This window comes from Pteropus medius, unplaced genomic scaffold (assembly GCF_902729225.1).
Source record: "Pteropus medius unplaced genomic scaffold, Ma_sr-lr_union100, whole genome shotgun sequence".
Taxonomy (NCBI): domain Eukaryota; kingdom Metazoa; phylum Chordata; class Mammalia; order Chiroptera; family Pteropodidae; genus Pteropus; species Pteropus medius.
In genome coordinates, this window is record NW_024342542.1 from 833,953 (window position 1) to 846,534 (window position 12,582).

Consider the following 12,582-nt stretch of genomic DNA (forward strand, 5'->3'; position numbering starts at 1 on the left):
AAATACCAGAATTTTTGTTTGATACACCAGGCACAAGAAGTCAATTTGGTCTTATGGTCTCCTCTAACTCTACATTTAAGTTTTTATCTCTTGTATGGCCCATGTTTTCAAACAACAGATTTGGAAGCTGGTAAAACACTTTTAATTTTTAAAAAAATTCTACATTTCATAAAGATTTCCATTAAAAAGCAGTTAATGTTCTGATGTTTAATAAGATTAAACTCTCAATTTTCTAGAATTTTCAATTTATATAAAACCTTTACTGTGCCAATCTTCACAAGCTAAATAAAACTGGTGTATCATGGTAATGTCTTCCATTATTTTCCACCACAGGATGGACACATTAAAGTGAAGTAAATAATTACAAAAATAATCTGGAAAAATAAGCCTTTGTATTCAATTAAATGAAGCAATACTAATAGATCAGAGAACAATATCAGTAATCTTTATGTTACACTAACCTCCCTTTGCTTGTTGGTGGTACTAATAAGCAGTTAGTTAAAAAGTTATAGATGAGTATAGTTAGTAATATATTTTCAGAGAGACTAAACATCTTTCTTAGACTGATGAAGAATCTATTTCTCAATAGACACATGTTTGGAAATAGTCACAGACCTTGTAGTATTAAAATAATAAAACTACTTTTCAGAGTGCTCTTTAGAACATGCTGGGGTTAAGTAATGACCTGTTATTTATTAAAAAAAAAAACAGGGAAAACAGAGAAATTTGAGTTAGATGTAGATACAGACCAACATTATTAGCAGATGCTATGCTCAATGATTTACATGTTATATCATTTAATATTTACAATAGCCCTAGGAAATAGGTACCATTATTCCTACTTCATAAATGAAGAAATTGACATGGAAGTGATAAAGCATGCCCAGGCCATCCTGTCAGTGACTGGCAGGGCTAGAACTAAAACTTACCTACAACTCCACATCCCATATTCTTTTCACAAATCAGAGTGCTTTAACCAGCCAAGTCTTCAATACCAATTTAGAGTGTTTATAATAAAATATGGGTATCATAGAGGTCAATGGTTTTTGGAACATCAAGAATTTTTAGAACCACATAACTGTCTAGAGCTGTGCTAAACAGTTACATGTGGCTATTTAAATTTAAATTACTTAAATATAAAATAAAATTTAAAATTCAGTTCTTCAGTTGCACTATCCCACATTTCAAGTGCTCAAAAGCTACATGTGACTACTTGCTACCATAATGGACTGGGAAGATTACAGAACATTGCTATCATCACACAAAGGTCTTTGGGATAGCACTGACCTAGAGGACCCCCAGGAGGAATGGTGTACAAGGAGGAGAGAATTTTAGTATGTTTAAGTTCATTAGTGCCAGAATGTTAGAGGCCATTGTAGATGTTGAGAAGACCTTTCCATCTCCACTATTAAGATAGAATCAGCTTTTTTTCTGTAAATTCTTTCCCTGAGATGTGCCCTCAATAGTCGGTATTAGAGGAAGGAGTATCTATAACTACTTTATGCAAACTGGGTTCTAACTTGGGGAGGAGAGGTTTTTGTTTTGTTTTGTTTTGTTTTGTTTATTTGTTCTTGAGCTACAGAGGAGGAAGGACATATAATAAGAATTGGTTTAGCTTTTAAGGATTGGTTCAACTAACACTTGAAAAATACAAGTTAAGAGATTTATGTATAGGAATCACGTCATAGTGTGCAGTCATGTAGGAACATTGCACAAAGGAGTTTGCAAATTAACTTACATGCACTACAGGTACCAGTGGGCATTTCTAAGAAAAGGCATTATTTAAACTAAATGATATGTTTCCAAAAAGAATACAAAAGCACAATATTGGAAAAGAAGATAGTCTAAGTGTAAAAATTATGACCAAATTAGACATTGCCAAATGAAAGACAAAATGAAATACAGGTAGAAGCAACTTAAGTGTCCATTGGCAGATAAAAAAATAAACAAAATGCAATAAATACATAAAGTGAAATGTTATTCAGGTTTAAAAAGGATGGAAATTCTGACACATACTATAACAGGAATGAACCTTGAGGACATTATACTAAGCGAAATAAGCTAGTCATAAAAAATACTGTAGGATTCCACTTATACGAGATATTAGAGTAGTCAAACTCAAAGAGACAGAAAGTAGAATAGTGGTTGCCAAAGACTAATGGGAAGGGGAAATGGGGAGTTGTTTAATGGGTATAGAGTTTCAGTTTTACAAGTTGAAAAAGTTCTAGAGGTTGGTTGGACAACAATGCAAATATACCTACACTGCTAAACTGCACACTTAAAAATGATTAAGAAAATAAATTTTATGTCATTTGGTTTTTTATAATTAATAATAATAATAATAATAATAATAAGGAAATGCATGCCATCTAAGTCTGTTAGACCACTTACTGGTCTCTTCCTCAGCCATTCCACATTTAAACTATAGTCTCCCTATTGCAACCAAAGTTCATGATTGCTCTGAACTTTTTAGGATTTAAATAATGGAATGTCATAATGATAAAGCCAAATATCCAAATATGCAAATACCTGGGTCAGTGGCAGAGATAATTGCTCCAAAAAAGAGACAATCCGTGTAGTAAAATTTATCCGAGAGTTGTCCTACCATCTTCATGAGCTTCACCACACCATACATGAGATTTCTGTAAGAAGGGAAGGTAAAATATGTCAGAAGAAAAAAAGAAAAGAAAATCCTCCTTAGTGAGTGACCTAGCAAATGCACAAGCAGAGTAGTACTAAAATACTCTACTTCAAGGGAGTCATGAAAATATCAGGCAGCTATTGTGGTTGAATAGTTACTGGGAATATGTGCAATAAGGCTTTGGCACCAAATAATAGTTTGCAATTAATATAATCTTGCTGAACCATCTGAACATTCCATTTAAAAAAAAAAGTTGTGCTTACTTACAACTATAAAGTATGGTCCTCAATTAGCAACAATGACATCTTAAGCAACTGGATAACAGAGAAGAAAGGAAGAGAAAGAACCTTGCATAATGTGTAATAAATTGCTACAAAACTCACAGGATTCTAAGCTGGTGTGTTTAAAATCATGGAAGTTGAGTGGACTGGATGAAGCTGGAGAGAAAAAAAATGGGTTGCTCACAAACATTCAAATGATCGATCTTCTCTGCCAAGAATTATTTCAAAGAAGGGAAAAGAGGCAAAACTCTCTAAACATCCTATTAAAATATCAGTGTACCCACTACCCACCAACATATCTGGACTCTCATTCCTTGCATAGGTTAGGCAGGCCAGCAGCAGCCCTCCTTATGCTGTGCAGAATGTGATGTGGCCCAAGAGGAACCACCAAGTTTAATATTTGAACTTAGCCAGAGCACATTTCCTACAGTATAGCTTACAGATTAGGAGTGAGGAGTGTTAAAAGGCCTAGTACATGTTACTTAAGGGTATGTGTGTGTGTGTGTGTGTGTGTGTGTGTGTGTGTGTGTGTGTGTGTGTGGCAGCAGCACCAGCAGTTGCAGGGGTTAGGGGAATAAAAATAACTACAGAATAGACTCATTGTACCCTGTAGCCAGCCCTCTAATAAGATTCTTGATGGCTGGGACCATGTCCTTGTTCACCTTCGTATCCTGTGCATCAAGAGCAGTAGCTTGACTAAGCTAAGAGCTCAAGAACTATTTGCAGAATTGAATCCTTTTGAAAATAAACAGCTATAACTTAATGCTTGCTTACTGTGTACCAGGAACTGTTCCAGACACTTAGATAGTTCTATTTCAATTCACAGTAGCTCTATGACACAGATGCGATTTGCCCTTTGTTGCTTATCAAAGGCTTCTTTCATCTACTTTTTAAATATTTCCTGAAACCATACCTTCCTCTTCATTTCCTTCTACCACAAGCTTAGACTTAGGCAATAGACTTCTCTCTGGCAGCCTTTTCCTCATTTTGCCTCCCATAATCACCAATGCCAGTTATCTAACCTATCACACTTCAATGGCTTGTCTCTTTTAAAGGACAATGTCCAAGCCCCTTCTTTTTTGATGGCATAAAAAGCCCCTACCTTTATTTCAGATTTCCAGCTATTTTTTCTTATGAAAACAATCTCTAATGACAAAAAACAGCAAGTATTCAAAATTCAGAATCATATCAAACAATCAATAAAAAGTACATGAGATATTACAATATAAATTAATAAATAGATGATGTTGAAATTAGGAGTCCAGCTAATTTTTTTAATTAACTAAAGTCTGTACTTTATTCAGATTTCCTTAGTTTTTACTTAATGACCTTTTTCTTTTCCAGGATCCCATCCAGAATACCACATTACATTTACTCATCACATCTCTTTAGTCTCCTCTTGGGTGTGACAGTTTATCAGACTTCTCCTTTGATAAACTTGTCCATTTTGAGGAGAACCAGTCAGGTATTTTGTAGAATGTCTCTTAATTGGGACTTGTCTGATTGCTTTCTCATGATTAGACTGAGGTAATGTGTTTTGGAGAGGAAGACACAGAGGTAAAATGCCATTCTCACCACGAATATCAAGGGTACAGAGTATCAACATGATTTACCACTATTGGTGTTAATCTTGGTTGTGTGGCTAAGCTAGTGTTTGTCAGGTTTCTTCCCTGTAATGTTACTCTTTCTTCTTCTTTTCCATCTGTGTTCTTTGGAAGTCATTCTGCATAGCCCACAACCAATGTGGGGGGGGAGGGGCTAAGGTCCATCTCTTTGAGGGGGAATGTATCTATATAAATTATTTGGAATTATTCTGCACAGGAGATTTGTCATTTCTACCCCCATTTATTTATTCACCCAGTCATTTCTGTGTACCAGTATAGACTCAGATATTTATTTTATACTTTGGGTGATAATCCAATACTATGTTACTTATTTTGTTGTTCTTTGGTCACCAAGGGAGCTTTCAGGTTGACTCTGTATCCTTTTGTCATGCCCTCACATCTTTTTGTTTGTTTGTTTATTTTCTGAGCACTTACTTTTTGGCATTATAAGATGCTCCATTCTCATCTTGCATATTTGCTGTCCCAGCCCTTGAATCAATCATTTCTGCAAAGGGCCCTAGTTCTTATTATTGGAGAATGATATCAGAAACCAAGATCTGGGGACTAGATATAATTTTATTTCATTTTAATTAATCTTAATTTTAATTTAAATAGCCACATATGGCTAATAGCTACCACACTGGACAATGTAGCTCTAGATCTTAACTACTATCATCATAAATATCCAAAAATTGAACTCTGGTGGTTCCCAGGGGCTGGGGGGTGGGGAAATGAAGAGATGTTGCTCAAAGGGTACAAATTTCCAGTAATAAGATTAACAAGTTTGGGGATATAATGTACAGCATAGTGATTGTAGCTAATAATGCTTTATCATATACTTGAATGTTGATAAGAGAGAAGGTCTCAAATGTTCTCACCACGAAAAAAAAAAAGAAAGAAATGGCCACTATGTGATAAGATGGAGGTATTAGCTAACACCATGGTGGTAATCATTTTACGATTTATAAATGTATCAAATCAACACATTGTACATCTTAAACTTACATAACCTTATGTGTCAATTATGTTTCAATAAAGCTGGGCGGGGAGGATACTAGACTCTGTGGACCCATGTGGATCTCATCTCTTTGGAAAGTGTGTTAATTAGCTTATATGACAAAGAGTCCCTTACCCGATAATGAAGCAGGAAACAGCAGTCCCCAAGAAGGCATAGGCCAGAATAGACCCAAGATTTCTGAAAAAGTGTCTCTGAATAAAACAAAAGAAAGCAGGAATCACATTGTGATTGTTGGCAGTAAGCATTAGAAACACATTAACAGTCTCTAAAAAGTGAAACTTTACTTACTTGCTTCTGTTATATCAAATTATAACTGAAGTTATTCCTGAATAATGCTGTTTAGTCTTAAACATCATGGCTTTAAAATATCTTTTGGCTAACCAATCACCAAGCAAGCATGCAAGGGCTTAGTAAATTTCAGACAAAACTGCTCTGGTTGATTACATTAATTACATTAGAGGTGTGTGTGTTGATTACATTAATTACATTAGAGGTGTATTGTGTGTGTGTGTGTGTGTGTGTGTGTGTGTGTGTGTGTGTGTGTACATGTGTGCAAGTAAGATAAAGTCATTTTCTGGAGTGCTTAAACCATTCGTTCTAGTGATTCAGCTTCATAGATTAACCCAAACCATTCGTTCTAGTGATTCAGCTAGTCACTTCTAGTTCTGGTAGTATCTTAGAAGATCATTACAGATACGTTTGAAACTAATAAAATATGAAAGTGCTATCTAAGGAACTTTCTCTGCTTAATTCAATATCAGAAAACAGTGTCTTAAGTATCTGTTCATGGCATCTGCGGTACCTCCTGATACTCATCTAAATTAATCTTTGGAGCCTGGGAAAGAGCAACAATATAAAGAAATGAGAAATAGCTAGTTCCATTTAAGGTGGGAAAGTTTGTAAGTATATATATGTGTGTGTGTGTGTGTGTGTAACACATTATATGTATGTAAGTTCATATTCTTACACCAATATAAGATCTAGCAATTATTCAGAAAGATGGCAAAACCAGAATCCTCTCAATACTTCTGTACATTCATTGGCTACTTTAAAACACACACATATACACATGCATGTGTACATGCACATACACGGACACACATGCACAAATTTAATTCTCATAAGTCATTATGGTGTGGGATATTCTGATGGAGAAAATTCCTGTTCTTGGGATCCTGAGACATGGTTCCTCAAGGCATAAGATGTCTTCATTGGACAATAAGAATTATTTAACAACAACAAACCAACAAAATCCCCCAAATACTCTAATTAAACAGGAGCCAGGAATACTTTATCTAAAAATTTTAAAAGTAAGGAGAGCTCCAGCACTGTCAGCTGAGCAATATCAGGGACAGAAGGGCACAGGAAGAAGAACTCAGCCTGGATGGAGCAGTCACCATGAAGTGTGATCAAAGGACTGAGGGCACCCTCTGGCCTGTATTCCAGACAGAGGATCTGAGGCCTTGACTTTGGCCTTACCCAATGCTTGATCCTCTCAGGCTGTGAAGGTGTCAAAGAATGCCTAGTGCCTCTAAGCCACATGCTCAGAAGACTTCGAGGGCTTGCCATGCCAACAGTCACCAAATGAGGGTATTGCCTATACATATTATGTTGTTACCACTCATTATTCATGTTTTTGATACATGTTTTTACTTTGTAAAGAGGTCCCTCCAACATTTCCTGTAATACTGGCTTAGTGTTGATAAATTCCTTTAAAATATTTTTGTCTGGGAAGCTCTTTATCTGTCTTTCAACTTTAAATAATAGCTTTGCTGGATAAAGTATTTTTGGTTGTAGAACCTGGGTTTTCATCACTTTGAATATTTTGTGCCAAGCCCTTCTTCCTGCAAAGTTTCCTTTGAGACATCAGCTGCCAGTCTTATAGGTTCTCCCTTGTAGGTAACTAATTGCTTTCTCTTGCTGCTTTTAAGGTTCTCTCTCTGTATTTAACTTTTGGCATCTTAATTATGATGTGTCTTGGTGTGGGCCTCTTTGGATTCCTCTTTCTTGAGACACTTAGAGCTTCCTGGGGTTGTATGTCTATTTCCTTTACCAGGTGATGGAAGTTTTCCATTATTATTTCTTCAAATAGCTGTTCAACTTCTTGTTCTCCCTCTTCAGGAACCCCTATTACATGGATATTTTTACCCTTAATTCTGTCCTATAGGCTCCTTAAATTATTATTATATTCTTGGTTACCTTTTTCTTTCCATTCTGATTGAGTGTTTCATCTTCTATATTGGTGGTTCGACCCTCTTCTTCCTCCACAATACTGATTCCCTCTAATATACTCTTCATCTCAGATAATGTGTTCTTCATTTCCGACTGGTTCTCTTTTATAATTTCCATTTCCATTTTTGTTTTTTATCTCTTTAAGTTCTCATCGAATATATCTACACTTTCCCTAAGTTCATTGAGCATCTTTATAACCAATGTTTTGAACTCTGCATCTGTTAGATTGCTTTACTCCATTTTTCCTGGATCTCTGTTCTGTTCTTTCATATGGTCTCTGCTTCTTTGTCTTCCCATTTTGGCTACCTTTCTGTGTCTGTTTACATGTACTAAACAAAGCTCCTAAGTCTCCCCGTCTTATTAGAGTGGCTTTATGTAGCAGGTGTCCAGCGGCACAGTCCTGAGAAGGGTTCAGCTGAAGGCCAAGTTTAGACCCAGCCTGTGCCTCTCCAGGGCCACCTGTTAAGATGCAGCAAGCAATCCACAGATACTGTGCTTATAGGTGCCTCGAGAGGCCATGTCAGAAACCGAGACCAGCTGCCACCAGTGTGAGTCTTGGCACTGCTCAGCAAGTGGCACAGGACTCACCGAGGACACAACTGGATGTGGCCTGGGTAGGGCCACAAGTTGAGGGAGGCAAAGTTTCAGGGAATCCTCTGGGCAGAGTGACTTCTGTTATCCAGTGTGATGACATCTCATCTATGGCGGCACTGAGTCTGCACAGTGGGAGAGGGGAGGGCTTAACAGAGGAACAATGGATAACACCATCGCTTCTGCCCAGGAGAAAGCCTTGCCTCTGGCCCTCACTTCAACAATTCAGTGTCCCCCTGTAAATCCCTTGTGCCCCCCAAGCAGCTGACCCAGCGCTGGTGCTCAGAGCAAGCCAGGCTGTCACTGCAACAGTCTACCTGTGGACACGGCCCCTTTAAGAGGCATCTGCAGCTGCCGACTGCCACTGCTGCAGCCTCTGTCCAACTCAGCTGCTTGGGATCTGGCAGGCTTGTGTCTTCACCACCTCCTACCTCCAACCATTGCAGGGTGATTTCTTATTTCTCTCCCTAGTTGTAGGGCTTCTGTTCTTCTAGACCCCAGGTGACTCTGCTTGTTGTTTGCTCTGTGTTTCCATCACAACTTTGATGTGGTCTCAAGAGGGGATGAGCAAAGCTTCTATCATCTATGTCATTTTGTCTGATCTCAAAATTCCACGTGTAACTTTTGACTCCCCCAAAACTTAACTATGAATAGCCTACTGTTGACTGGAAGCCTTACCAATAATATAAACAGTGGATTAACATGTATTTTGCATGTTATACATATTGCATACTGTATTATTAAAACGAAGTAAGGTTTGTTACTATGAGAAAAGAAAATGTTAAGAAAACTATAAGGAAAATATATTTACAGTATTTATTGAAGACATCTGCATATAAGTGCATGTGTGAAGTTCAAACCTGTGTTATTCAAGGGGCAACTGTACTTTCACATATATTAGCTCATCTAGTTCTCACAAAAAAAACCATCATGAAGGTGTTATTTGATCCATTTTATATGAGAGAAATCTAAGGCTCAAAGATTTACAGGATGTGAATTGCCCGAAGTCACACAACCACCAAATAGCAGCACCAGAACTAGAAAGCAGATCTCAGACCCCAGGGCATTACATTCTCACTACATGAGCTACCCTTCTCGATTCCCATCACACCCTTTAGGGAAGAAAGGGCAGGAGGTGTCTAGAGGAATCCTATATCTTTCATCCTCTTCTTATTTGGTTATGATAGTTCACACAGCCATGTGTGGTTCACATGGCCATGACTGGTTCAGAGTCTCCCTTACATTTTCCTCTCCAATATAGAATGTAACAGAGACTAAAGGAGATGACATGCCCTGGTAAAGCCTGTAAGAATATAAGTCTAAGACAGAGCGGGAAGAGAAAGTTTTCTTTCTATGAAAACTCACCTGACATCCCAATTCCTACCATTCTAAGCTTTACATTCCTACTCCTTGGGAAATGCCCTCTTCTCCCACCACTGATAAATTTTAATGTGTGTGTGAGTGGTGGGGGGAAGTTTACCAAAAATGAAGGCTTCTATAGGTGAATTCTTTCTTTGCCAATGTCCTAAAAGCAAACCATAAGTAGTAGCACAAAATCAAAGCTAATTCCAATGATATTTTTTCCAAGTTATAAAATAAGGCCCATCTGCATGACAACTATATGTGCATAGGTTGAAGGGTCTGAATATATCTGTTTATATACCTGCAGGTATATGGTGAAATAGTTATTAAATATTCAAATGACAGCAGGTTTAATCAGAGATGGCAACCATGTAAGAACCAACTATTTAAGCGCCTTTATAATGACTATTTTAAAGGAAAGAGATTAAACTAATAGGTGATAACCTGAAAGACTAGCAATTCAAAAACAGCTCAAATAGGTAACTGGTAAATCCTTTTATTTTTCTTCTAAGAAAGCTCTGAAAAAACTAAGGTGTTTTTTAGTCATCAGAGTGGCTTTCACAACCAAGGATTTGGTTTCCTTTGAAAGCAACCATGACCTGATTAAACATTAAGATTAGTTATTTAAAATGCCAAATTTTTCATCATCCATTTGATCTGAAGATGACTTCACAAATTCTTCATCTAGATAAAATGATAACATTATTTATACCCATAAAATCACCTACTGTCTGTTACATGTCAAGAGCCGACATACAGATTCAGATGATTTTGGCAACCCCATAGATTAGTCAGAAAAGGGATATATTTTTTTGTACAGAAAACCTAAATCTAGAGGGAGTGTAGCACAGAGGAACACCCTGGGCCCTCAGATCAGACAGGCAGGTCATAACCTTGACTCAGTCCCACATTATCTATGTAACCTCACACACATAACTTAATCATTCTAAGCCCAGGTTCATCATCAGGAAAATGCAGGACACCCTCTACATGTCTGGGAGTACACAAATGTAAGTTGGGCTAGTGTGCAGAAACAGCCTCCTGTTCCTCAAGCATCATGGGGAATGGACTTATGTTCCATCCCTCCTCCCCTGAAGGTGATACAGTAAGGACGTGTCATTTGATCTCTGAAAGGGAAGAATGGCTTGACTCTGACTTGCAGTCTTGACTCTCTTCTGCAAGGTGGAGTATTGCTCTTGCTTTTATAGTCTCCATGCTGTGAGCAAGAGAGAGACAGCCTTTCGCAGGCCAAACAATTTCTAAGATCTCTCCATTTCAGCCTCCCTAACTGTGACTATGGCCAACCTGACAGCTAAAGGACATCTGTCTTCAGTTCATGATGTGTAGTAAGGAGTCCCATTACTAAGGGCTAAGCTACGTCATCCAATATGTGTTACCAGAGACTTTGGGTCATAAGTAGATCATTCAATTGTCAGTTAACACTTTGTGTCTGTTTATCAATGAGTTGGAAACCTGGGGGAATAGGGGTATAAGATAATTTTCTACTAGCCTCACATTCTTACAGTTTCTTTGATTAGAAATAATGTATGTAAAAACAGAAATAAAGAATACATGTAACATTCCTAATGCATATCAGATGCTCCATAAAGGGTAACTATATTTATGTTCATTAGAAATAGTTTTAAAACCTTCTGAAAACTTCAGAGTTGCTTTGACAGAAGAACCAACCTGATAGGCAGGCATCCCCTCATAAAATGAGTTGGTAGTGTGCCCTCCTCTATGTTCTAAAAGAGTCTGTATAGGACTGGCATTATCTCTTCCTTAAATGCTAGATAACATTCACCAGTGAAGCTTTCTGGGCTTGTGGAAAGGTTTTAAATTATGAACTCAATTTCTTAATACAGAGCTGTTCAAGTTTTCTATCTCTTCTCAGGACAGTTTTGGTAATTTGTGTCTTTTAAGGAATTTGTCCATTTCACCTGGGTTGTCAAATGTCTTGGCACAAAGTTATTTGTGGTATCCCCTTATTGTCCTTTTAATGTCTGAAGGGCCTGTAGTGATGTCCTCTCTTTCATTTCTGATATAAGTAATTTGTTTCTTTCCTTTTTTCTTGATTAATCTATCAATTTGGAAGGCATTCTCTAGTTCCTAAGGATGTTATTGAGTTTTATTGGCAGTCAAAATCTCTCTTCTCTAGGTTCACTGAAAAAGTTTCCTTTAGTCCCCATCCAGAAAGTCAGCTGAAACAAGTTCCTTGGCTTGAGGGAGGAAGGCCTTTCAGGAGACTAAGTTTTCACAGAATACTCCCACAATGGGAGAGGAAAGGAGCCACTAACACTACTTATAAAGGTATTTGGTATTTTAAATAACTATGGGTTTAGGCTCCACCTTGCTACTGAGCACAATGACCGTCAATAATAAGAGCTGATTTTTAAAACTTTTTTATTTTGGAGTAATTGTAAATTCATGGAAGTTGCAAAGGTCTTATGTACCTTAACCCAGTTTCCTCCACTGGTTATAACTGTAGCACAATATCAAAATCAGGAAAATGACATTGGTACAATATATGTGAATAGTTCTAATCATTGTATTGCCTGTGTAGATTTGTGTAACCACCACTGCAATCAAGATACAGAACTGTTCCATCACCACGAAGATTTCCCTCCTGCTACCCCTTTATAGTCATACCCACCTGCCTCCCTTCACCATTCCTAACCCCTGGCAACCACTAATCTGTTCTCCATCTCTATAATTTTCTCATTTCTAGAATGCTATATAAAAATATCATAGAATATGTCACCTTTTGAGTTTGGATTTTTTCCACTCAGCATAAGGCCTTTGAGAGCAATCCAGATTGTTGTGTGTACCAATAGTTTGGTTTTTTTTTTTTTT

General features: G+C 37.4%; 1 protein-coding gene across 1 annotated transcript in view; it reads right to left on the minus strand.

Annotated features, from left to right (window-relative positions):
* The window catches only part of SLC9A7 (solute carrier family 9 member A7), a 149,199-nt gene that overhangs the window by 53,172 nt on the left and 83,445 nt on the right, over positions 1–12,582 (minus strand). Inside the window, exons 4-6 of the mRNA XM_039866425.1 lie at positions 6,347–6,379; positions 5,659–5,822; positions 2,530–2,642 (exon numbers count right to left, since the gene is read on the minus strand). Coding sequence (XP_039722359.1) covers positions 2,530–2,642; positions 5,659–5,822; positions 6,347–6,379 — 310 coding nt within the window. The remainder of the gene's footprint in view (positions 1–2,529; positions 2,643–5,658; positions 5,823–6,346; positions 6,380–12,582) is intronic.